This window comes from Prionailurus bengalensis, chromosome A2 (assembly GCF_016509475.1).
Source record: "Prionailurus bengalensis isolate Pbe53 chromosome A2, Fcat_Pben_1.1_paternal_pri, whole genome shotgun sequence".
In the NCBI taxonomy this organism is placed as follows: Eukaryota; Metazoa; Chordata; class Mammalia; order Carnivora; family Felidae; genus Prionailurus; species Prionailurus bengalensis.
The window spans coordinates 69,034,928-69,059,738 of NC_057348.1; the positions used below are offsets into that span (position 1 = coordinate 69,034,928).

Consider the following 24,811-nt stretch of genomic DNA (forward strand, 5'->3'; position numbering starts at 1 on the left):
TATATCTCATTTATAGCATTGTTAATTCTGCCCTGACTAGATTTTAGTTCTTTTATCTGTGCAGAAAGGGATTCCCTGGTGTCTTCTATGCTTTTTTTCATGCCCAGCTAGTATCCTTAAAATTGTTGTTTTAAATTCTAGTTCAGATGTCTTATTTATGAAATCCCTCACCACCATTTCTTCCTGTTCTTTCGAGGCAAATTCCTCTGTCTTGTCATTTTAGAAGAAGAAAAAACAAGAATAATAGTATTAATAATAGAATGAAATAAAAATTAAAATGTTGAAAAAAATCAAATAAAGGAAGCTAGATCCTAGGTGTGTTTTTGTCTGCTTGTTAATTAAGAGAAGCTTGATAGAAAATAGAGAGAAAAATTTAACAATTACGATATAAAAATAAAAAGCAATAAAATAATATAAAAACAAAATTAAGTGAAAAATCTTGCTCTTTCTGAATCCAAGAAACAAAAGAAAAACAACAAAAACAAAAACAGAGGCAACAACCACAAAATAAAACGAACAAAGGAAAAGATCCAAATGAAGCTAGGTCCAGTTTCTCCTAGAGCTGAAACTTTGCAGCAGTCTATTATCGGTAGACTAAGCACATGGAAGGGATTTGTGCTGATCTCTGGGAGAGGAGAGATTCTCTGGGAGAATCTGCTGCTCTGATTCTCAGACCAACTTGCCCTAGTGGAGGTGTGTTTTGAAGGCACAGGGGGCAGGGCTTGGTGGAATGGTTCCATTCCCCACTTGATGGTGCTGTTTAGCTCCCTGGGGTTGATCAGTGTCGGTGGGCCAATGGTGAAAATGGTTTCAACCCACTGTGTAGTCTCCAGAGTGGGAAGTTCTTGCTGTCACAGGCACGTGACCAATTACTCCCCTGTGTCCCTTACTTCCATCAGCTCCCTGCCTCTCCCTCTCTGTGAGCTATCAGCCTACCATGTGGCGCCTCTCTCCAGAGTTTTATATCAGGCACAGCTGTGTTTCAAAACCCCACACTTCAGAGACCCCCCGAGGTAGTAATGCACACTGATCTTCTGGGGGGAGCATCTTGCCCTGGCCAGGGCCAGATTGTTCTCAAGAAAGGGTTGCGCCACCACGCAGTGGCAGCAGCTCAAGAGTTTATGGGAAATCACAACACACAATTGGTGCCAGTGTTTGTTGCCTTCAGCTGGCATCTCTCTATTCATATCGAGTTGAGTGTGGTGGCTTGATGGTGCCCACCAGGTCTTTTGCCCATGGAAAGGCTGGGTCACCTGTACCAACTGCACTCCGAATAGGTGAATCACTTCTTCCTGGCGACCCTGGGAATCCTTAGACCACGCTGTTCGCCCCAGGGGCTCTGCCCTCATTCCTCAATGGAGCACCACCAGGGGCTGACCTCAGAAACTTCAGACTCTGCTCTCCGCTGTGTATAAAATGCTGGCAGGACTGAAACTCTCTCCTTTTTCCCCTATCCATAGTTTTGGGGAACAGTTTTCTTGTGCAGTCCCGTGTGTTTTCACTCTTTCTAGCTGCTTTCAGGGGGTGTGCTTTCTTGCACCAACCCAATTTGCTGCTCTCTCTCCCCCTCTGTCTTTCTCTTCTTTATGACAGCGGCTCCCTCCCTTCTGTGGCATCTTGGCTCTTCTGTCCCCCAGTTTACCTCTCCACATCATGTACCTGCCATGTGCTCTCCCTCAAATTATGCAGATTGGTCTGTTAATCCTCAGATTGAATTCCTAGGTGTTCAAAATGGTTTGATATTGATCTAGCTGTGTTCAAGGGACCAGACAAACCCAGGGACCCTTACTACTCCATTTTAACTGCTCCCTCAAATGTTTTATAGGTATCTGACGGTTACAGAAAGAGACACAATGTTGGGTATTTTATCATATGTTTAGTTAACACATCAATTATGCTTTATACCATGATTCAAGAAAATCTGGGCCTTTATCTTCAGTAAGAGGTTGTTTTTTTTTAATGTTAATCCATTCTAATCACCTATAATATTTGTAAAATTTATATCTACTTTTTTTTTCCCCAAATGCAACACAGAACATAGCTTATGAACTTTCTGAACTGAACCCACAGGTTGTGTAAAATCTAGAGTAGAGACAGGTGCAGAATATGTGCATATGTTCATGTTTTAGGGAATGACATAATAGAACAGAAATTATTCCCCTTAATTCTTGTGAGGTAATGTAGAAAATATCATGCCTAAAAAGGAGTTTAATTTCCTTAAACTTTTATCAAGCCTGTATCTGGGGTAATTTGCATGCTGAAATACCACACAGTGTCTTTATGTTTTACCTGTCTTATTCTTTTCTTTCTCTGAATAGAGCTGTCTTATCCTAATTCCAAGATTTATTACCATGAAAAACATTGTGAAGAAGAAAAATAAATCTCATTATAACATGCATTGCACACAGGTGCAGTGACACCTGACAAGTTCTGTTATAGCCAGTGATTAATACCTCTTCCAATATAGTTTTGCTTTATAACATTTTGGAGCATCCTTGTTGGGTAACATTGCCTATTATGTAGGAAAAGAACATTTTCTTCTGATTGCAATGTAATTACTAAAAGCAGTCTCTGATCAGAGGTAAAACCTCCAAAATTCTTTAATTACTCCTGCTTTTTCTATATTATGTGGCTGATATGTATTGTATTTATATGGTGTGTTTGAGGGAAGGCTGTTAAGTCTTTTGAAAATCTAATGGTAAACTGTAAATATAGAATCAAAGATTTCACAATAATTACACAGCATGGGGAAGCCCAGGAACTTTGAAATTAGACCGTAGAGTCAGAGCCCCAAGAGTCTTGTGACTTTGGGTAAGCCTCAGTTTTCTCACCTAAAAACAGAAAAGCATTTGGTGATGTGAAGAGTAATTGAAATATCATGTAAAGCACTTAGTGCCAGTCATGTTATAAGTGCTCAGTAATTGTTAATTATCTTTATATAATACTGCTATTAACTGAGATGAGCCAGTTAAAAATTCTCCTGGTATGGTAATCTTTATCACATGCAAACAGAATTCTGGCATAATAAATTTTCTTCTTTGTTTATAAGAGTGTGGTTCTCATATAAACAAATTAGAAGTTTCTTTTATTAGGGAGAGAAAATAAAGAACTAGAAAAGCCACCTCAAAGCAGAGGCAGACAAATTTTTACAGTGAAATTTTGGCAAGTATTAGTAGGGATTAAATAATAATAAGTCTTAGAGCTACATTCCAGTGGCATTTATGAGGAATAAAGCATATACTTTGGGATAAGGTTATTATAGCAGAGCCAAGACTGTATGTAAATATGAGTTCGGCCTGCATTCAGCTACAATAAACAGAAGTCTCAATTTTGGAAGTATCTTAATCAGCTTATTTTTCCCATATAGCAGGTCTGGAAGTACACAACTATTGGTGTTGACTTATTTCGACAAGATCAGGGCCTGGATTTATGAGATCATTTTGGTGTTTCTCTCATCTTCTTTGTGTTTAGTAGAAGATGGCTGCTACAGCTCCAGACTGCATGTCTAATTTTATAGCAGGGAAAAGGGAAAAAAAAGAAGGGAGTGCCAGCTGTATCCTTCTCTTTCATCAGGAAAGAGAAGAACCTTCTAAGAGGTCCTAGAAGACTTGTGCTTATGCCTCATTGGTCAGAACTATGTCATATGTCTGCCCCTGGTCCTAAGGCAGCCTAGAAAAGCAAGTAGCTCTTCTGGGGCTGGATGCATTGCTGCCCTGAATATAATCAGAATTCTGATGGTAGGGAAGAAGAGTATGGGAAATAGACATGGACTGGGTACCATCTTATGGGTAGTGCCGTACCAGGTATCAAACTGGTGCTTCTCCAGTCTTTTTCTTGTCATGCAAATTATTCTGTATCCCTTTGATTCACAGTAAAAGCCAAAGCACAAGTCTCAGGAAGTTCAAGCTAATAACTTGTAGTCAAAAGGTCTTCAGACAGTTAGATGGAGAATCAGCCATTGTTGTTGGCATATTCATTAACAGCAGTAACATATTAATTCTTCTGGTTCATGAACACAGATTTCTTTGCATTTGTTTGTCTTCAGTTTCTTTGATTTCAGAGTTATATAGTCTCATAGTCTTATAGTCCACCTCCTTGGCAAAATTTATTCCTAAGTATTTTATTGTATTTGGTGCTATTGTGATAGAATTGTTTTCTTTGCTTCTTTTAAGCTATTTTGTTAGTATATATAAGCACAGTTGATTTCTGTATGTTGGTTTTATATCCTGCAACTTTACCGAATTTGTCGATTACTTCCCTCAATTTTTTGGCTGTGTTTTTAGGATTTTCTGTATATAAGATGATGTCATCTGGAAATGTAGACAGTTTTACTTTCTCCTTTCTGATTTGGATGCCTTTTAATTCTTTATCTTGCCCTAACTGCCCTAGCTAGGACTTCCAGTACTATCCTGATTAAGAGTGGTTAGAGTGTGCACCCTTGTCTTGGTCCTGATCTTAGAGGAAAAGCTTTCAACCTTTCATCTTTAAGTGTGATGTTAGCTATAGCCTTGTTGTATACACCTTTATTATGTTAAGGTGTGTTCCTTCTATTTCCAATTTGTTGAGAGTTTAATCATGAAATCAAGAAAGGGTCAATTGTATTTTTTTAAATCTGTTGAGGGAATCATATAATTTTTTATCTTTTGTTCTATTAATGTGGTGTATCGCATTTATTGATGAATCATCCTTGCATCCCAGGAATAAAGCTCACCTGATCCTGGTATAGTGTCCTTTTAATGTGTTTTTGAATTCAGTTTGCTAATATTTTACTGAAAATTTTGCATCCACGTTCATCAGGGATATTGATGTGTAGTTTTCTTACAGTGTTCCTTATCTGGCTTTGGCAGTGTTGGTCTTGTACAATGCATTTGGAGTATTCCCTCCTCTTTAATTTTAGAAGATTTTGAAAAAAAAAGAATGGCTAATTTTGCTGGAAGTGTTTGGTAGAATTCATCATCTCATTTGAGGGATTCTTTTGGGAAGGCTTTTGGGAAGGCTTTTGATTTCACATTGAATCTCCTTGCCCCTGTATTGCTCTGTTCATATTTTCCAAATCTTTCTGATTTGGCCTTACCTGTATGTTTCTAGGAATTTACCCATTGCTTCTAGGTTATCCATTCTGTTGGCATATAACTGTTCATAGAAGTCTCCCATGATTCTTTACATTCTTTGGTATCACTTGTAATGTCTCATCTTTCATTCCTGTTTTTATTTTATTTCTTTTAAGTTTACTTATTTTGAGAGAGAGAGAGAGAGAGGGAGCACACACGTGTGTGAGAGAGGGGCAGAGAGAGAGAGAGAATCCCAAGCAGGCTCTGCACTCTCGGCACAGATACCAATGCATAGCTTGAACCCAGGAACTGTGAGATCATGACCTGAGCCAAAATCAAGAGTTGGATGCTTAACCGACTGAACCACCCAGGTGCCCCTCATTTTGTTTTTATTTATTTGAGTCTTCCTTTTTTTTCCAGACTGGCTAAAGGTTTGTCAATTTTTTCTTCTTTCTGCAATACGAGGTCTTAGTTTTGTTAATTTTTTTCTACTTTTCCTCTGGTCTCTATTTCATGTACTTTTGCTTTGATATTTATTATTTTTCTCCTTCTGCTAATGTTGGGCTTGGTTTATTCTTTTTCTGGTTCTTGAGATGTAGAGTTAGGTTATTTATTTAAGATCTTAATTTTTCCTGGGATGCCTGGGTGGCTCAGTCAGTAAAGTACTTGACTCTTGATTTAGGCTCAGGTCATGGCTCTCACAGTTGGTGAGTTCAAACACCCCACTGGGCTCCACACTGACATCACGGAGTCTACTTGGATCCTCTCTCTCTCTTCCCCTACCCTGCTCATGCTCTTTCTCAACATAAATAAACTTTCTAAAAAATCATTTTTTTCTTAATATAGAAATTATCTATATAAATATTATCCATATAAACCTCCATTTTAGAATTGCTTTTGCAGCATCTCATAATTTAAGTATGTGTGTTTCCATTTTCATTTGTTTCAAGATATTTTTTCAATGTCCTTTCGATTTCTTCTTCGACCCTTTGATTATTGAGGGGTGCGTTGTTTAATTTTCACATATATGTAGATTTTCCAGTTTCTTCTTACTGATTTCCACTTTTATAACTTTGCCAGTAAAGATAATTGGTATGATTTCAGTCTTCTAGATTTGGTAACACTAGTTTGTGATTGTATGAAGATATGATCTATCCTTGAAGAATGATATGTGTGCACTTGAGAAGAATGTGTATTTGGTTATTGTCTAATGGAATGTCTTCTATATGTCAGGTCCATTTGGTTTAACATATTGTCTAAATCCAATGTTTACTTGTTGATTTTCTGTTGGGATGATCTATTCATTCTTAAAAAGTGTATATTAAACTCCACTTTTTTCTTGTATTGTTTACTTCTCCCTGCGGATCTGATTATATTTGCTTAATGTATTAGGTGCTCTCATGTTGAGTGTGTATATATTTTCAATTATTATGTCTCCTTGAAGAATTGGTCCCTTTATCTTTATACAATGACCTTTGTTTCATGTTACTGTTTTTTACTTAGTCTGTTCTTTCTTATTTTTTTCTGATATAGCCACCCTTGTCCTTTGGTTTCCACTTGCATGGAATATCTTTTTCCATCCCTTCACTTTGAGCCTATGTGTGTCCTTAATGCTGAAGTGAGTCTCTTTCAGGTTTGGTCTTCTTGTTTTTTGTTTTTTGTTTTTTACCCATCAAGATACTCTTTGCCTTTTGGTTTAAAAAGTTCAGTCCACTTACATGTACAGTAATTATTGACACATAAGGACTTACCGGCACCATCTTTTTAATAGTTTTCTGCCTGTTTTGTAGTTGCCTTTTTCCTTTTTGCCTCTCTTGCTGCATTCCTTTGTCGGTTTGTGATTTGTCACTGTTGTATGCTCTGATTCCTATGTCTTTAACTTTTGTGAATCCACTATAATTTTTTGTTTTGTGGTTACTATGAGACTTACCTAAAACATCTTATAGATCTAATAGTCTCTTTTACACTGATAACAGCTTAACCTCAATCTCACATGAAATCGCCACCCTTTTACTCTCCTCCTTTTATGCATTTTAGTGATGATTTGTCTCTTTTTATATTGTATATTCATTAGCAAATTATAATAGTAATACTTATTTTTGCTACTCTTGTTCTGACCTTTATAGTAAAATGGGTAACACACTATCATATTATAGTATTAGAGTTTTCTGAATTTGACTGCATGTCTGCCTTTATCAGTGTGTTTTATGTTTTCGTATTTTTTTTATTTTTGGTTTTTAAATATTTAATTCTGAGAGAGAGCAAGTGGGGGAGGAACAGAGAGAGAGGGAGACAGAGAATCCAAAGCAGGCTCTGTGAGGTCAGTGCAGAGTCTAACGTGGTGCCCGAATCACAAACTGAGATCATGACCTGAGCCAAAATCAAGAATTGGACACTTAACCGACTGAGCCACCCAGGAAGCCCTATATTTTCATGTTACTAGTTAGCTTCCCTTCATTCCAGCTGGAAGAACTCCTTTCAGCCCTTCTCATTAGGCAGGTCTAGTGGTGATGAATTCCCTCAGCTTTTGTTTGTTTGGGAAAGTCTTTATTTTCCTTCATTCTTGAAGGATAATTTTGCCAGAAAGTTTTTTGTTGTTGTTGTTTTTGGGGTTTTTTGTTTGTTTGTTTGGTTGGTTGGTTGGTTTTGGTTTGCAGTTATTTTTTCTTTTGGCACTTTGAATATATCATCCTAGTCTTAGTCTGTACAATTTCTGCTGAGAAATTCACTGATACCCCCATTGAAGTTCCTTTGTAGGTTATGTATAATCTCTACTCTTGCTACCTTTAGGTTTCTCTCTTTTTTTTGTTGTTGTGTTAGAAGGTGGGAGAGGGACAATAAAGTACCCTCCAAATGGAGAAGGCACTCTGAGACTGAGAAACAAAGAAGGCAACTTCTTTTGGTTTACACAGTGTTTTATTCAGGGGAACTTACTGATGAGGGGATCAGGCAGTAGATGATCCAGTTGCTTTGTAGTTATTCTGTGCAAAGTCAAAACATTAATCCACAGATTTTATAGAATGATAGGACACACAGGAGGGCATTGTAGTGAGATAAAAGGGTTTACATGCATCTCAAAGGGGTTTGCATGTATCTAATTTGCAGATAATCTTTAATTAGATATTATGGCACCCCCTGTGCCACCAGGAAGGGGCAAGACTATGTTCTCTAACAGATTCATGGGAGGCCAAAGCAAGCCTCTCCTCATCCTGGCCTTGGTGGTCTTTTCTATGGTATGCATATTAATCTTCAAGGGGTCTAGATATGTAGCCCAAGAGAGGTCATCAAGTGAACATGAACAAGATGGAGGGCCAAAGATGGAGTCAGTGTTGTCAGCACTCTACAGTTTGATTTTTGATGTTTCTATTATGATGTGTCTTAGACAAGGACATTTTGAATGAAAATAATGGGGCGATCTATTTATTATGTCTAAATCTTTTCCCAGAATCTGGAAGTTCTCTGCATTATTTCTTTAAGCTTTCTGTTCCCTCATCTCTTCTCTTTGTGGAACTGATTCAGAAATTTGTTTTTGTTTTGTTTTGTTTTATAAGTGTCCTATAGATCACATAGGCTTTCTTCACTCTCTAATTTGTTTTTCTTTTTTGTCTTCAGACTGGGTGTTTCAAAGTGCCTGTCCTCTAACTCATTCTATCTTCTGTTTGGTCTACTCTGCTTTTGATTCCCTCTGTTGTGATTCTATTCCATTAAATTCTTCAACTCCAGAGTTTATCATTGATTCTTTTCTATGATTTCTATCTCTTTGTTAAATTTCTCGTTTTGGTCATGTGTTCTTTTCCTGATTTCCTTAAATTTTCTTTCTGTGTTTTCTTGTACTCATTGAGTTTCCTTAAAACAGCTTTTTTGAATTCTTTATTGGGTAAATCATACATTTTCATGTCTTTGTTTCGGTTTGGTTTTTGGAAGATGATTGTGATCTTTTGGGTATGTCCTCTTTCCTTGATTTTTCATGAACCTGATGGAGTCTGGAACACATACATCAGCAGGAACTATATCCCTTTTATGCCCTCTGAGAAGCTTATATACTACAGCCCTGATTTGCCTCTTCTCCCCATTCATGGAGCTCTCTAAGTGATGCTCTGGATACTGTGAGAGAAAAATGAGTCTCTTCAGCAGAGTCCTGCACAAATTTGAAAACTGGGCATTCATTCATGCCCAGGCTCTCCCTTTTCCCTGTGGGAGAAAATACAGGCCATCTATTTAGCCCTGTGCTATACCACCTTCGGGAAGCGGTGATGTTGATAAAGACGAGGTCTTACCCAATCTAGTGCCTACAAACTCGTTTTTTTTTCCTCTAGTGGATGTTGGAAATTTTCCTCTGGAAATCAGGACTTCCCCCCAAAGGCTTTATGATCTGAAAGTGATTGCTTAACTCACTGTTCTGCATGCACTCCCAGATCACATCTGAGAGGGGCGGGAACCAATTCACAGTCTCATGTAGGTTCTACAGCAAGTACTGATATCTGGTAGACCGGTGAGCTAAACCCACCGTGGGTCCCGTGGTGCAAGGCGCTGGGTTCCACAACTCACACAGAAGCGCTTATGTTTGTGGATTTATTTTTATCATTGCAGGACAAAAATAAGGTGTGCCCAATGCTGCAGTGATGCCAATCTCACCCTCATTTAGATTTTTACTATTTATCAATTAATTTTTTCCTCAATGTACATAAGAGGTTTCTGGATTAGAGATTTATTATTTATCAGACAGACTATAGCCAGTGAGTGGTTCCACATGTCTCAGGTCTTGCCTATGGAACAACACAATGAAGCCAGGTCAGATGTCCTCCACACACAGAGTCTATGTATTGTAGGCAAATATAAAAAAAAGAAATATTTTTTCTCTGCTTTTTACAAATGGAATAGAGGAAACTTCTTCCCTTCTTCTGAGAGAGTTTCATTGCAAATATCTAAGTCTTTGGGAGGGGGGGGGTGTAAATAAATCTCTCAATGAAAAGATAAGCCCATTGGTCTTCAGTTTTACTACTCAGAAATACATACAGCCCCCGGAAATGTAAACACATACCTCCGGGATTAAGTAAACCTCTCTGGAGTCCTCACAACGTATTCAATTGTAACTTAATTCCTAAAGTTTACTTTTAGTTCAGAACCCCAAATTTCAGTAAAATTTGCCCTGAAAGCCCTAACTGTGCAATAACACAAAAACATTTTCTCTATAGTCCCAGAGAGGGACATTTCACTAGGATAACAAGTCACTCTGTCAGGAGGACATGCAGTCATAAATTTGTCTATGTCTAACAACAGAACTACAAAATGCATGAAACCAATAAATAATTAAAAGAATAAATAGAAAACCCGATGACCATAATCACGTATCTTAATATACCTCAGCAATTTGTGTAGCAGTAGATTTTTCAAAAATCATCAGAGACATAAAAATCTGAACACTATCAGCTACCTATTTAAGAATATTGCTGGGACTCCCGGGTGGCTTAGCCCGTTGGGCATCAGACTTCGGCTCCGGTCATGATCTCTCAGTCATGATCTCTCAGTCCGTGGGTTCAGGCCCCATGTTGGGCTCTGTGTGAACAGCTCGGAGCCTGCAGCCTGCTTCAGATTCTGTGTCTCCCTCTCTCTCTCTCTCCTCCCCCACTCGTGCTTGCTCTCTCAAAAATAAATGTTAAAAAAATTTGAAAAAAAGAAGAATATTGCTGTTTCTCTTGAGAAAGACTACCAGCAGTGAAAAAGGATACTTGTTTCTGTAGCTCCTAGCAGCATGGGGACTTCATATTTTTCAATGTTATTATTTGTTAATCTGATAAGGCAAACCATGGTACTTGTATTTATTTTCTTTTCGATAATTTCTAAGTGATTGAATATTTTTGATTTTTCCTTTTTAAAAAGTGCATCAGTAATTTTATATCTATTTCTGTATTATTGTAGTCTTTTTTTGTTATATTGTTTTCTATTACAGTTATTTCCCCCTGGTCATTAATTTTTGAATCATCTTTTTCTTATATTCTTTAACTTGTAGGGGCGCCTAGGTGGCGCAGTCGGTTAAGCGTCTGACTTCAGCCAGGTCACGATCTCGCGGTCCGTGAGTTCGAGCCCCGCGTCGGGCTCTGGGCTGATGGCTCAGAGCCTGGAGCCTGTTTCCGATTCTGTGTCTACCTCTCTCTCTGCCCCTCCCCCGTTCATGCTCTGTCTCTCTCTGTCCCAAAAATAAATAAATGTTGAAAAAAAAATTTTTTTTAACTTGTAGAAGGTAACATTTAGTTGAATCCATCTTTTTTTGTTTAGTCTAATCCATCTTTTTAAAAATTTTTATTTTAGAGAGACAGCGCAAGCAGGGGAGAGGGGGAGAGAGAGAGAGAGAGAGAGAGAGAGAGAAAGAGAAAGAATCTTAAATAGGCTCCATGTTCAGTATGGACTGGATGCGGGACTTAATCCCACGACTCCGGGATCATGACCTGAGCCAAAATCAAGAGTTGAATGCTCAACCAACTGAGTCCCCCAGATGTCCCAAATCCATCTTTTTTTAAGAAATAGTTTTTCCTGGGGCGCCTGGGTGGCGCAGTCGGTTAAGCATCCGACTTCAGCCAGGTCACGATCTCGCGGTCCGTGAGTTCGAGCCCCGCATCAGGCTCTGGGCTGATGGCTCGGAGCCTGGAGCCTGTTTCCGATTCTGTGTCTCCCTCTCTCTCTGCCCCTCCCCCGTTCATGCTCTGTCTCTCTCTGTCCCAAAAAAAATAAATAAACGTTGAAAAAAAAATTTTTTAAAAAAAAGAAATAGTTTTTCCTTTGGTTTCTACAACTTGTTTTTTATAATTTTACCAATGACTTATAGTCCATCTAGGGCATTATCTCATTTAACAATTTTCCTTATAAAATCAAAGTAGAGACCCTATAACCAATGAAGCATTGAAATGGGCCAAGTAATATGATTACTGTCTCATGTTCTGACAAGTTAGACTACTAAAGTATTTATTACAATATTACCCTACTCTTATGCAATTTAAATTTATGTCTTCTTTTTGGTTCTCAGATCATTCATAATTTCACAAGGCGAATCCAGACCAAAATCAAAGATCTTCTACAGCAAATGGAAGAGGGGCTCAAGACAGCTGATCCACATGATTGCTCTGCTTATACTGGTTGGACAGGTGAGAATATAGGGTATAGTTAATTGATGTTCTGTTTGGGGATTACAATTGTAACATTTGAATTTAAAATTTGCTTCTTTTAAAGTGGTAAAGTTTTATACCCTTTAAACAAAATCTTGAACTTCTTCAGTGATGAGATACTTTATAATTTTATTTCTAAAGAAATCTTTTCTGCCTGAAATTTGAACTTTGATATGTAGTATGTCACATTTTTATAGCATTATTTATTTGAACTAATATATGGGTATGTATGAAAATGTGTAATAAGAGATAACTTGCTGTAGGTTCAGTTTTTTATTTGCCTTTACACGTTGATCTTTGTGACAAGTTGTGGTATGTGATTTCTCCATTGTACCTAAACTATTTAACCTATTGCTTGTACCCATTTGATTCATTTGGACACATAAAGATTTTGCTTTTGAATTTAGTGATAATAATTGAATAAGCAACCAGTAATACACTTTACATCCAAAAACTTAATTTCTTTTTTTTTTTTTTTTCAACGTTTATTTATTTTGGGGACAGAGAGACAGAGCATGAACGGGGGAGGGGCAGAGAGAGAGGGAGACACAGAATCGGAAACAGGCTCCAGGCTCTGAGCCATCAGCCCAGAGCCTGACGCGGGGCTCGAACTCACAGACCGCGAGATCGTGACCTGGCTGAAGTCAGACGCTTAACCGACTGCGCCACCCAGGCGCCCCCAAAAACTTAATTTCAAAATTAGCTTGCTTTAACTAATCTTTATATTCTTATTTTACTGTGTAGCCAGAACATTATGATAACTACTTAGGGAGTATAAGGAAATAAAGACCTTCTTCTGAGGGATTAGACTATACAGTATGATTAGTGCCAATAATAATTTTCATATTGATTTATAGCCTTTGCTAAACTTTTATAGTTTAGTCAATGAACAGCATAGACATAAGTATACATGTTAGAATACTGAGAACCGATACAATACCTGCTTTTGCAATACACAACCGAACAAGTTCCTAATCTTTTTTTATTTGTGTTTATTTTTATATTTATTTCTGTGGTGCTTTATTTATGTTTGCCTATTATGAATACAACATTTACATAAATGACATTACAATTAAATTTTTCAAACTTTTAAACCCAGGAAGACATGGAGTTAGTTCAACTTATACAGCCAAAGAAATTTATCTTAATATAAATTTAGATAATTTTGGGGCACCTGGGTGGCGCAGTCGGTTAAGCGTCCGACTTCAACCAGGTCATGATCTCGCGGTCTGTGAGTTCGAGCCCCGCGTCGGGCTCTGGGCTGATGGCTGAGAGCCTGGAGCCTGTTTCCGATTCTGTGTCTCCCTCTCTCTCTGCCCCTCCCCCATTCATGCTCTGTCTCTCTCTGTCCCAAAAATAAATAAATGTTGAAAAAAATAAATAAATAAATAAATTTAGATAATTTTGGCTAACTTGAAGTAAATTCAAAGAAGGATATTTTGAAAGGAAAAACAACATAGTTACTCTTAGCACAGATTTTCCCTAAAACACCTTTTTCTTTTTTCTTTTCTTTTATTTCAAAGTTTTATTTAAATTTTACTTAGTTAACATATAGTGTAATAATGGTTTCAGAAGTATAATTTAGTGATTCATCACTTACATATAACACCCAGTGCTTATCACAAATGCTCTCCTTAATGCCCATCACCAATTTACCCTAACCCCCCCCACCCCCCCCACTCCCCCGCCCATCAACCCTCAGTTTATTCTCTATAGTTAAGAGTCTCTCATGGTTTCCTTCACTCTCTCTTTTTTTTCCCTTTCCCCTATGTTCATCTGTATTATTTCTTAAATCCCACATATGAGGGAAATCATACAGTATTTAATCTTTCTCTGACTGACTTATTTTGCTTAGCATAATACATTCTAGCTCCATCCATCTCATTGCAAATGTCAAGATTTCATTCTTTTTAGGCTAATGTCCCATAGTGTGTGTATATGTGTGTGTGTGTGTGTGTGTGTGTGTGTGTGTGTGTGTATCACATCTTTTTTTTTTTTGTTTTAAACATATGTTTTGAAGTAGTTTTTGTTGTTTAGTTCAAAATTTTAGTTAAATTCTAGTTAGTTAACATATAGTATAATATTGGTTTTAAGAGTAGAATTTAGTGGTTCATCACTTACATATAACACCCAGTGCTCATCCCAACATGAGATGCCTTCCTTAATACCCATCACCCATTTAACCCATTTCCCCACCCACCTCCCCTCCAGCAAACCCTCAGTTTGTTCTTTATAGTTAAGAGTCCCTTATGGTTTGTTTCCCTCTCCCTTTTAATTTTCTCTTTTCCCTATGTTCATCTGTTTTGTTTCTTAAATTCCACATATATGTAATAAGTCTTTTACTTAAAATATTTCCTCTTGTTGAAATAGGAGTTTTAATTTTATAGGTCCTAAGTGCTAATTTTAACATCCAATTTTAGGTCCTAATTTTATTAGGTCCTAAATGCTATGCATCAGAAACACTCAGAGGGCTTTATAATAAACAAAATATTATGAGCCTTCATCCCAAAATGACAAAATGAGGATCTTAGGTGGAGGAGTCCAAGAATCAATATTTCTTAAAAATCCTCATTTATTGTCATCTTTTAGAATCACTGATAGAGCTATGATAGAGGTATTTGGTGTGAATGATTAAAAGTAATATTTAGGACTCTGGGATTCAGGTAGCACTATGGAATGTATTTACACCCATGCTTCTCCTATCTTGTCTCCTAAAACTGTATAATCAAGAAGAATGAATGAAGTACCCACAATTTAATTTTTAGGCAAAATTGTGAGATAGAGAATACACCAAATAATAATGGATGAAAAATAAATCGAACCCAAAATGACTGTGGAAAACCACAATGGTGTCCGGGTGAAGAAAGCCAAAGGACCCATGGGTGGCAAGGTGTATTCTGCAATTCCCCGTCTCCCAAATCAAGAAATAATTATTCTCAGAAGGATGAGACACCCAGAGAGGGAGTTTTTGCAGGCATATCTGAGTATGAAGTGGGCAAGGAAGAGAGGCAAAAAAAAAAAAAAAAAAGTATGGAGAGTATATAGGGAACAGAGGTTATAGAATTTAAAATAATTTTTAATGTTTATTTATTTGTAAGAGAGAGACAGATTGTGGGGGGGGGGGGGGCAGAGAGAGAAGGAGACACAGAATCTAAAGCAGGCTCCAGGCCCTGAGCTATCAGCACAGAGCCCGACGCAGGGCTCAAACCCATGAACCACAAGATCGTGACCTGAGCTGAAGTTGGACACTTAACCAACTGAGTCACCCAGGTGTCCCGAGGTTACAGAATTTTTTAAAAACCATTCCAAAAAGAGGGATTGTTGTATAAGGCAGGAACTGCATCCCTGGTGGCACTGCTAATTGTGTAGGTAAGGAAGGAAACATCAGTGATAGGAGCCCTTATGAAACCAGAATGGGTATGCGAATCAAAGGAAATCTGGTCACCCCAAGTCACCATATACGAATAAAGTTTGTCACTTAATAAGAAGAGGATGCCCTTGAGATGAAAGCTTTTTTAGCTGGGAAAGATATCCTCATCCTTTCCCTCTTTTAGAGAATCTTCCTGTTAATAATAGTTGATTGAGAAAAATTCATCTAATTCAAACTTAAGGAAAAAATTCAATTGTATACATAATATTAGAAAAAGCAGGAATATCACATGTTGTTAATAGAAGAAAAAACATCGGGAAGATACCATTACAATGTGGAGAAAATTTGCAGCATTTTCAACAGTGATTTTGGAACCTGCTTAAGCAATTGGGTCACAAAGCAGAACCAAGGGAACTCAAAAAAGAGATGGAAAGACAATAAAATAATGTGAGGCTGAATAGTGATACTACAGAAAGCACAGCAATACCATAAAAATGGGGGGAAAAAAACCATAAAATGAAGAGAGAGTTCTAGTTTCTGGTCTGGGATGCAATGACTTTAGAAGTTGCCACTGCACCCTAACAAGTAAAAATCTGAACAAACTGAGAGAAGCAGTTGTTACAGCCGTCAGTATGGTGAGGTCATAGAACAAATGGCTACACCAAAAATAGAAGAGATAAACAGGGAGAGATAGAAAAATCACAGTTTACCAGAGAACAGATCCACAAGAAGAAACCTCCATGGGAGGCTGTGTGGGGAAAAGAAATTTAAACTTTAACTGATGAATTTCTAGAGGTTGAGTCTGAACGAATACGAGAGTACAAAAGCCTCTAGGTGGACCCAGTTATGAGGAGGCTTCCACACTTTTTTGTGAGGTCAACTCCGGGAGATCTCTCAGGTCCTCACTGTGGATACTGGAGAACAATCCCTTTGTGCTTCTGGAAAGGGGAGGGAAAAGGAACCATTCTGAAATATGCCAGAACAATCTTTTTCATAACAAGACCAGCCCTCAGGAGAAAAGTTTTTACCAGAGCCTTACCCACTGGAGTTTTATTGAACCCAGACTTCCCTGGGGGAAGGGAAATACCCAACTCCACCCCCCTTATAACTATCCTGTCCAGCCTACAGAGAGGAAAACACTGAGAAGCTCTAGTGAAGTTCATAGTCCAGGGGCATAGACTCACAAAAAGACTAAGACCTAATCATAGAACCATAGAAAGCTCCCACTCCCCTCTTCCTTACTACCACATCACTAAAGGACTAGATACTGCAGTTTCTTTTACCCAGTACATTATATCTACCTTGCATAAAAAATGCAAGGAATGGGGCACTTGGGTGGCTCAGTGGTTAAGCATCAGACTCTTGAATTTGGCTCAGGTCGTGATCTCATGGTTTGTGAGTTAAAGCCCAACATCAGGTTCCATGCTGACAGTGTGGAACCTGCTTGGGATTCTCTCTCCCCCCCCCTCACTGCTCCTTCCCCACTTGTACACTCTCTCTCTCTATCAAAATAGAAGAATAAACTTAAAAAAAATTACCAGGAATACTAAAAGGCAAAAAAATAAAATAAAACATTTTGAAATGAGTAAATAAACATCAGACCTAAAATCAGATATAGCAGGAATGTTAGCATTATCAAACCAGGAATTTTCAAATACTATGATTAATACGTTAAGAATTTTAGTGAAAAAAGTAAACATGCAAGAATAATAATGTAAGTAGAGAGATGGAAATTCTTTTTTTTTAAGTTCTTATGTAAATTCCTGTTACCAGAAGTCCTAACTAATGCAATGAAACAATAAAAGGAAATAAAAAAGTATACAGATTGGGAAGGAAGAAATAAATCTGCCCCTGCAGATGGCATTATCATTCTATGTAGAAAATCAGAAATAACCCAGGGGCTCCTGGGTGGCTCAGTTGGTCAACTCTTGATTTTGGCTCATGTTATGATCCCAGGCCCAGGGTCATGAGATCAAGCCCCACATCAGGCTCTGTGCTGGGCATGGAGCCTGCTTGAGTTGCTACTCTCTCTCCCTCTCTGTCTTTCCCTCACCTGCTTTCACTCTCTTGCTCTCTCTAAAAAAATAATAATAAAATAATAAAATAAATAAAAAATCAATAAGTACTTATTGTAAAGTTCCAGGATATGAGGTTAATATACAAAAACGAGTTCACTTCACTATATAAAAACAATGAATAAGTGGAATTTGAAATTCAAACCCAATATCATATATATTAACACCCCCCCAAATGAAATAGGTATAAATTTAACAAAGTATGTACAAAGCCTACATGAGGTAAACTACAAGTGTCCTATGAATGATATCAAAGGAGAACTAAATAAATAGAAAGATAGTCCATGTTCATGGATAGGAAGACTCAATATTGTCTTTTTTTTTTTTCACCTTGATATATAGATTCAATGCAATGGCAGTTAAAATTGGAGCAAGTTATTTTGTGGATATTGACAAGCTGATTCTAATGTTTATATGGAAAGGCAAAATATCCAGAATAGCCAACTCAGTATTAAAAGAACAAAGTTGGAGGAGTGTTACTACCTGAAAGTAGGACTTGCTATAAAGCTACAATGATCAAAACAGTGTGGGACTGGTGCAAGAACAGACAAACAGGGGTGTCTGGGTGGCTCAGTCAGTTAAGCATCTGACTCTCGATTTTGACCTCAGGGTCGTGAAATTGAGCCCCACATGTAACAGGCTCCATGCTGAGTGTGGAGCCTGCTTGGGATTTTTTTCTCTCTCTCTCCCTCTGTCCCTGTACTCTGCTCATGCTCTTTCATAAAGTAAACTTTTTTTTTTTTAAGAACAATAGACAAATAGATGGATAGAGTAGAATAGAGAGCCTAGAAATGGACTTGCTTAAATGTAGTTTAGCAAATATAGTCCACTGGTCTTTGACAGAGGTAAAAGTAATACAGTGGAGCAAAGATAGTCATTTTAACCAGTGATGCTGGCACAACTGGGCATGCACATGCAACAAATTACCTTAGACACCTTTCAAAAAACAGAATTCACTCAAAATGGATCATAAGCCTAGATGGAAAATGGAAAATGATAAAGCTACATGATAACATAGATGAACACCTAGATGGCCTTTTTATATATGACACCAAAGGCATGATTCATGAAAGAAATAAATGATAAACTGGCCTTTGTTAGAATTAAAAACTGCTCTGAGAAAGATAATGTCAAGAGAATGGGAAGACAAGCCACAGACAAGGAGAAAGTATTTGCAAAAGACATTTTTGGATTTTTATGGAATATGTACAAAGAGCTCTTACTACTCAATAAGAAACAAACAAAGAAACAACCCTATTACAAAATGTGCAAAAAACCTGAAAGGACCTCACCAAAGAAGATAATACAGATGGGAAATAAGTATATGAAAAGATGTTTCACATCTTATGTTATTAAGTGATTGTCAAAATCCAAAACGCTGACGATACCAATTCCTGGTCATAATGTGGAACAGAACTCTTATTGCTAGTATATATTTAGTTCCCCTTTCTCCACATCCTCACCAACATCTGTTGTTTCCTGAGTTGTTAATCATAGCCATTCTGACAGGTATGAGGTGGTATCTCATTGTGGTTTTGATTTGTATTTCCCTGATGATGAGTGATGTTGAGCATCTCTTCATGTGTCTGTTGGCCATCTGGATGTCTTCTTTGGAAAAATGTTTGTTCATGTCTTCTGCGCATTTCTTCACTGGGTTATTTGTTTGTTGAGTGTTGAGTTTGATAAATTCTTCATAGATTTTGGATACTAACCCTTTATCTGATATGTTGTTTGCACATATCTTCTCGCATTCTGTCAGTTGCCTTTTAGTTTTGTTGATTGTTTCCTTCAGTGTGCAGAAGCTTTTTACCTTGATGAGGTCCCAATAGTTCATTTTTGCTTTTATTTTTCTTGCCTCCGGAGACATGCCAAGTAAGAAGTTGCTGCAGCTTGGTGGGAATGCAAACTGGTGCGGCCACCCTGGAAAACAGTATGGAGGTTCCTCAGAAAATTAAAAATAGAACTACCCTATTACCCAGCAATTACACTACTACGTATTTACCCAAAGGATACAAAATGCTGATTTGAAGGGGCATATGCACCCCAATGTTTATAGTAGCACTATCAACAATAGCCAAATTATGGAAAGAGCCCAAGTGTCCATCGACTGATGAATGGATAAAGAAGATGTGTGTATATATATATACAATGGAATACTACTTGGTGATGAAAAAGAACGAAATCTTGCCATTTGCAACAACATGAGTGGAACTAGAAAGTATTATGCTAAGCGAAATAAGTCAGTCAGAGAAAGAACAAACTGAGGGTTGCTGGAGGGATGGTTGGTGGGGGAATGGGTAAAACAGGTGATAGGCATTAAGGAGGGCACTCTTTGGGATGAGCACTGGGTGTCATGTATAAGAGATGAATCGCCGGGTTCTACTCCTAAAGCCAAGACTACACTTTATGTTAACTAATTTGAATTTAAATTAAAAAAAAAAAGAAAAGAAAAAAAAAGAATTTTGAAATAAACAGAAGAATATGCATCAGAGACTGAATAAGCAACTCTAAGCCTAACATAAAGTTGCTATCTGGCCATTTACAAAAAAAAAAAAAAATAGGTCCCAATCCTATAGTGGAGAACTAGCTAAAATATTGAGGAAACACAGGCATAAGCTTATAGTAACGTTGATTACTTATAATCATAGACTTAAGATTCAAACAAGTTGCAGATAGGGAAAGAAGACACAGAAACATGATAAATGAAATGGGGAAACAATTGAAACCAAGGAAATTTTAGAAACCACGTTTCTTTTCACTGTGTATAAATTTATTTCACAATATGTGTGAAATGGATAATTCTCGTGAATATATAATCTACTAAATCTCAGCCTAGAAGAGGTAGAACATCTAAAAAGACAACTTCCAAACAAAAATTTGAGACACATTGCTTGCTTGATAAGGAATTCAAATTAATTGTTTTGAAGGTGCTCAATAAGCTACCAGAAAACACAGAATGAAATCAGGTAAACAATACATAAAAAGTTTAACAGAGAGATAGAAACCATAAAAAAAAAAAAATCAAAGAGGAATTGGGGAGCTGAAGAATACGATGAATGAAATGGAAAAATGCAGTTGAAAGCACCAACAGCAGAATGAGGCAAGTGGAACAAAAGAATCTGTGAACTTAAAGGCAGGATCATTTATACTTATCCAGTCAGAGGAGAAAAAAGTAAAAAGAATGAAAAAAGAGTGAGAAAGCCTCTATGAATTATGGGATATCATCAGGTGAAACAGTGTATGCATTACAGCAAGGAATTAGCAGCAAGGAATGAAGCCAGAGGTATCATTCTGATTTCATAATATATTGCAACGTTATAGTAATCAAAGCAATATAATACTGGCATGAAAACAGACACAATAGCTGAATGGGACAGAATCGAGAAGACAGAAATAAACCTATGCATAAATGGCTAATAATCCTTGACAAAGGCAACAAGAAAATCATCTCTTCAATAAGTTGTATTGGGAAAACTGGAGAGCCACATGCAACAGAATGAAACTGGACCCCTATCTTTCACCACTCTCAAAAATTAGCTCACAATGGATTAAAGGCTTTAAATATAATGCCTGAAAACTCCTAGAAAAATATGTAGGGGAAAAGCTCCTTGACATGGACCTTAACAATGATTATTTGTATATGACACCAAAAGCATAGGCAACAAAAGAAAAAATAAACAGGTGGTACTACATCAAACTAAAAGGCTTCTGCACAGCAAGGGAAGCAATCAACAAAAACGTAACTCACAGATAGGGAGAAAATATTTGCAAACTATGTTTATGCTAAGGTGTCAGTATCCAGAATATATAAGAAACTTACACAACTTAATAGCAAAAATTATAATGGTAATAAATAATAACAATAATAATGATGGTGATGATGATGATAATAGTAATGATTTAATTAAAATGGGCCAAGGACGTGGGTGGATAGTTTCTCAAAGAAGGCTTATACAACTGGCTGACACATACACAAAAAAGTATTCAACTTCACTAATTATCAGGAAATGCAAATCAAGACCATAATAAGATATCACCTCGCACCTATTAAGATGGCTTTTATCAAAAATAGAAGAGATGACAAATGTTGCCAAGGACATGGTGTAAGGGGAACCCCAGTACACTGTTGGTGAGAATGTAAATCAGTGCCACCATTATGAAAAACGCAGGATGGAGGTTCCTCAAAAAATTAAAAATAGAACTACCAGATGATCCAGCAATTCCACTTCTGGGTATTTTCCAAAGGAAAAACTTAACTCAAAAAGATGTATGTACCCCTATAGTCATTGGAGCATTATTCACAATAGCCACGAGATGGAAACAACCTTAGTACATATCGATGGTTAAATGGGTAAAGAAGTTGTGATACCTACCGATATCTAAATCTACATCTACATCTATACCTACATCTGCATGGATATAATGGAACATTATTAAGTCATGAGAAAGAACGAAATCCTGTCATTTGTGGCAACATGGGTGGTCCTAGAGGACATTATATGAAGTGAAATAAACGAGACAGAAAGGAAAAAATTCAGTGATCTCACATATATGTAAATTATAAAAAAAAAGGAATTGAGCTCATAGAGACAGAGTTCAGTGGTGATTACCAGGGCTGGGGTGGGGAAAATGGGAGAGGTGGTGGTCAAAGACTACAAACCTTCAGTTATAAGACATGTCCGTTCTTTAGATGTAATGTACAGCATTGTAACTATAGTTCATAATACCGTATTATATAATTGTAATTTGCTAAGAGTAGATCATAAGTGTTCTCATCACACACTTTAAATAAATGGTATGCAAGGTGGTAGATGTGCTAACCTGGCTGGGGTAATATTTTCACAATGCATAAGTATATCAAATCACTCTGTTGTACACTTACATATACACAATTTTGTCAGTTTTATCTCAGTAAAACTAGGGGAAAACAAACAACAAACAAAAAAAGACAATTTCCTTAAAAGAACAGGAAATCCCAGTGCTACTTTTTTTGTGGCACTACATCAAAACAAAAAGCTTTTGCATAGCAAAGGAAACAGTCAACAAAACTAAAAGACAGCCTATTGTATGGGAGGAGATATTTGCAAATGACATATCTGATAAAGGGTTACTATCAGAAGTATATCAAGAACTTAAACAGCTCAACACCAAATAAATAATCCAATTAAAAATGGGCAGAAGACATGAACAGACATTTCTCCAAAGAAGACATCCAGATGGTCAGATGATCAACAGACACATGAAAAAATGCTCAACATCACTAATTATCAGGGAAATGCAAATCTTAACAGCAAGGAGACATCACCTGACACCTGTCAGAATGGCTAAAATCAAAAACACAAGAAACTAGTGTTGGCAAAGATGTGGAGAAAAAGGAACCCTCTTGCACTGTTGATAGTACAAACTGGTGCAGCCACTCTGGAAAATGGTATGAAGTTTCCTCAAAAAATTAAAAATAGAATTACCATATGATGCAATAATTTCACTACTTGAGTATTTATCCAAAGAAAACAAAACACTAATTTCAAAAGATAACATGCATGCCTATGTTTATTGCAGCACCATTTACAATAGCCAAATTATGAAGCAGCCCAAGTGTCCATCAATAGATGAGTGGATAAAGAAGATGTGGTATATACATATATATATATGTATATATGTATATATACACACACATATATATTTGTATATATATGTGTGTATATACACACACATATATATATGTGTGTATATATATATATATGTACACATATGTACAATGGAATATTAGCCATAAAACAGAATGAGATCTTGCCATTTGCAACAACATGGATAGATCTAGAAGGTATAATGCTAAGTGAAATAAATCAGAGAAAGACAAATACCATATGATTTCATTCATATGTGCAATTTAAGAAACTAAACAAAGGAAATCAAGACAAACCAAAAAAAAAAAAAAAAAAAAAAAGAAGAAGAAGAAAAAGAACCAGACTCTTAACTACAGAGATGGAGATGGTTACCAGAGGGGAGGTGGGGGGGAGGGGCGTGAAATAGGTAATGGAGATTAAGGAGTGCATTTGTGATGAGCAGTGAATAATGTATGGAATTGTTGAATCACTATATTGTACACCTGAAACTAATATAACACTGTACCTTAACTGTACTGGAATTAAAAATAAAATAATAAAAAAAAGAACAGGAAGTCTCAGTGTTCCTTTTTTTTTCCTTTGCTCCTTTTAAATGTTTCAAAAGATAGGAAAATAAGGAATACTTCCTGTTATTTTATGAAGCAAGGATAATACTGGTACCAAAACTGACATAAATATTTACCAAAAAAAATAACCACAGCTCAGTCTCCCTTACTAATTATTAATTTGATAGTTATAATGCTACTTTGGCTTATAAAATAGGTTTATATATTTTAGATGTTTATACTGAAGTTTTCAAGGGCAGAAAGTTAGGATGTCTTTTAAAAAAAAAAATAGTTTGCCTGTCATTTACTTTAAAATGTTTAAGCAGTGGAGTGCCTGGGTGTCTCAGTCAACTGAGTGGCCAACTCTTGATTTTGGCTCAGGTCATGATCTCAGGGTTGTGAGATTGAGCCCTGTGTCGGGCTCTGTGCTGAGCATGGGGCCTGCTTAAGATTCTCCCTCTCCTTCTCCCTCCCTCCCTCCCTCTCTCACTCTCTCCCTCTCTCCATCTGCCACGTTCCCCTGCTTACTTGTTCTTGCTCATAACTAACTAACTAAATAAATAAATAAAATATTTAAGCATTGAATACACATAACTATAGGTTTTTAGGGTCACAAGCTGACCACATCATCCTTCTATTTTTACGGATTTCTCAGTCAATCATGAAGTACTTATTTGTAAACCTTCTATAGTGATTATGTTTGAAATTTGTAACTTTTAACTTGCTTTCTATGTTTATAATGTCAATTTTTTGAATACAAAAAAACCTTAACTCTAGGAGTTTATAAGCAATTCATATGGAAGGCTATTTTTTCTAGGCTTACAAATATGGTACTTTTATAGCTGTTCGACTTAAAAGCTTTAAAGAAATGAGTAATAAGAAAAGGTCTTTTCAAACATATGTAGAGAGAGAGATGTTAAGAATTTGAAAGGGAAGTAGGATACCCTGAAATGGAAAGTTAAAGAAAAAAGAAACTACCTATT

At 36.9% G+C, this 24,811-nt stretch overlaps 1 protein-coding gene across 1 annotated transcript in view; it reads left to right on the forward strand.

Annotated features, from left to right (window-relative positions):
- The window catches only part of LANCL2 (LanC like 2), a 60,490-nt gene that overhangs the window by 13,521 nt on the left and 22,158 nt on the right, over positions 1-24,811 (forward strand). Inside the window, exon 2 of the mRNA XM_043588478.1 lies at positions 12,073-12,190. Coding sequence (XP_043444413.1) covers positions 12,073-12,190 — 118 coding nt within the window. The remainder of the gene's footprint in view (positions 1-12,072; positions 12,191-24,811) is intronic.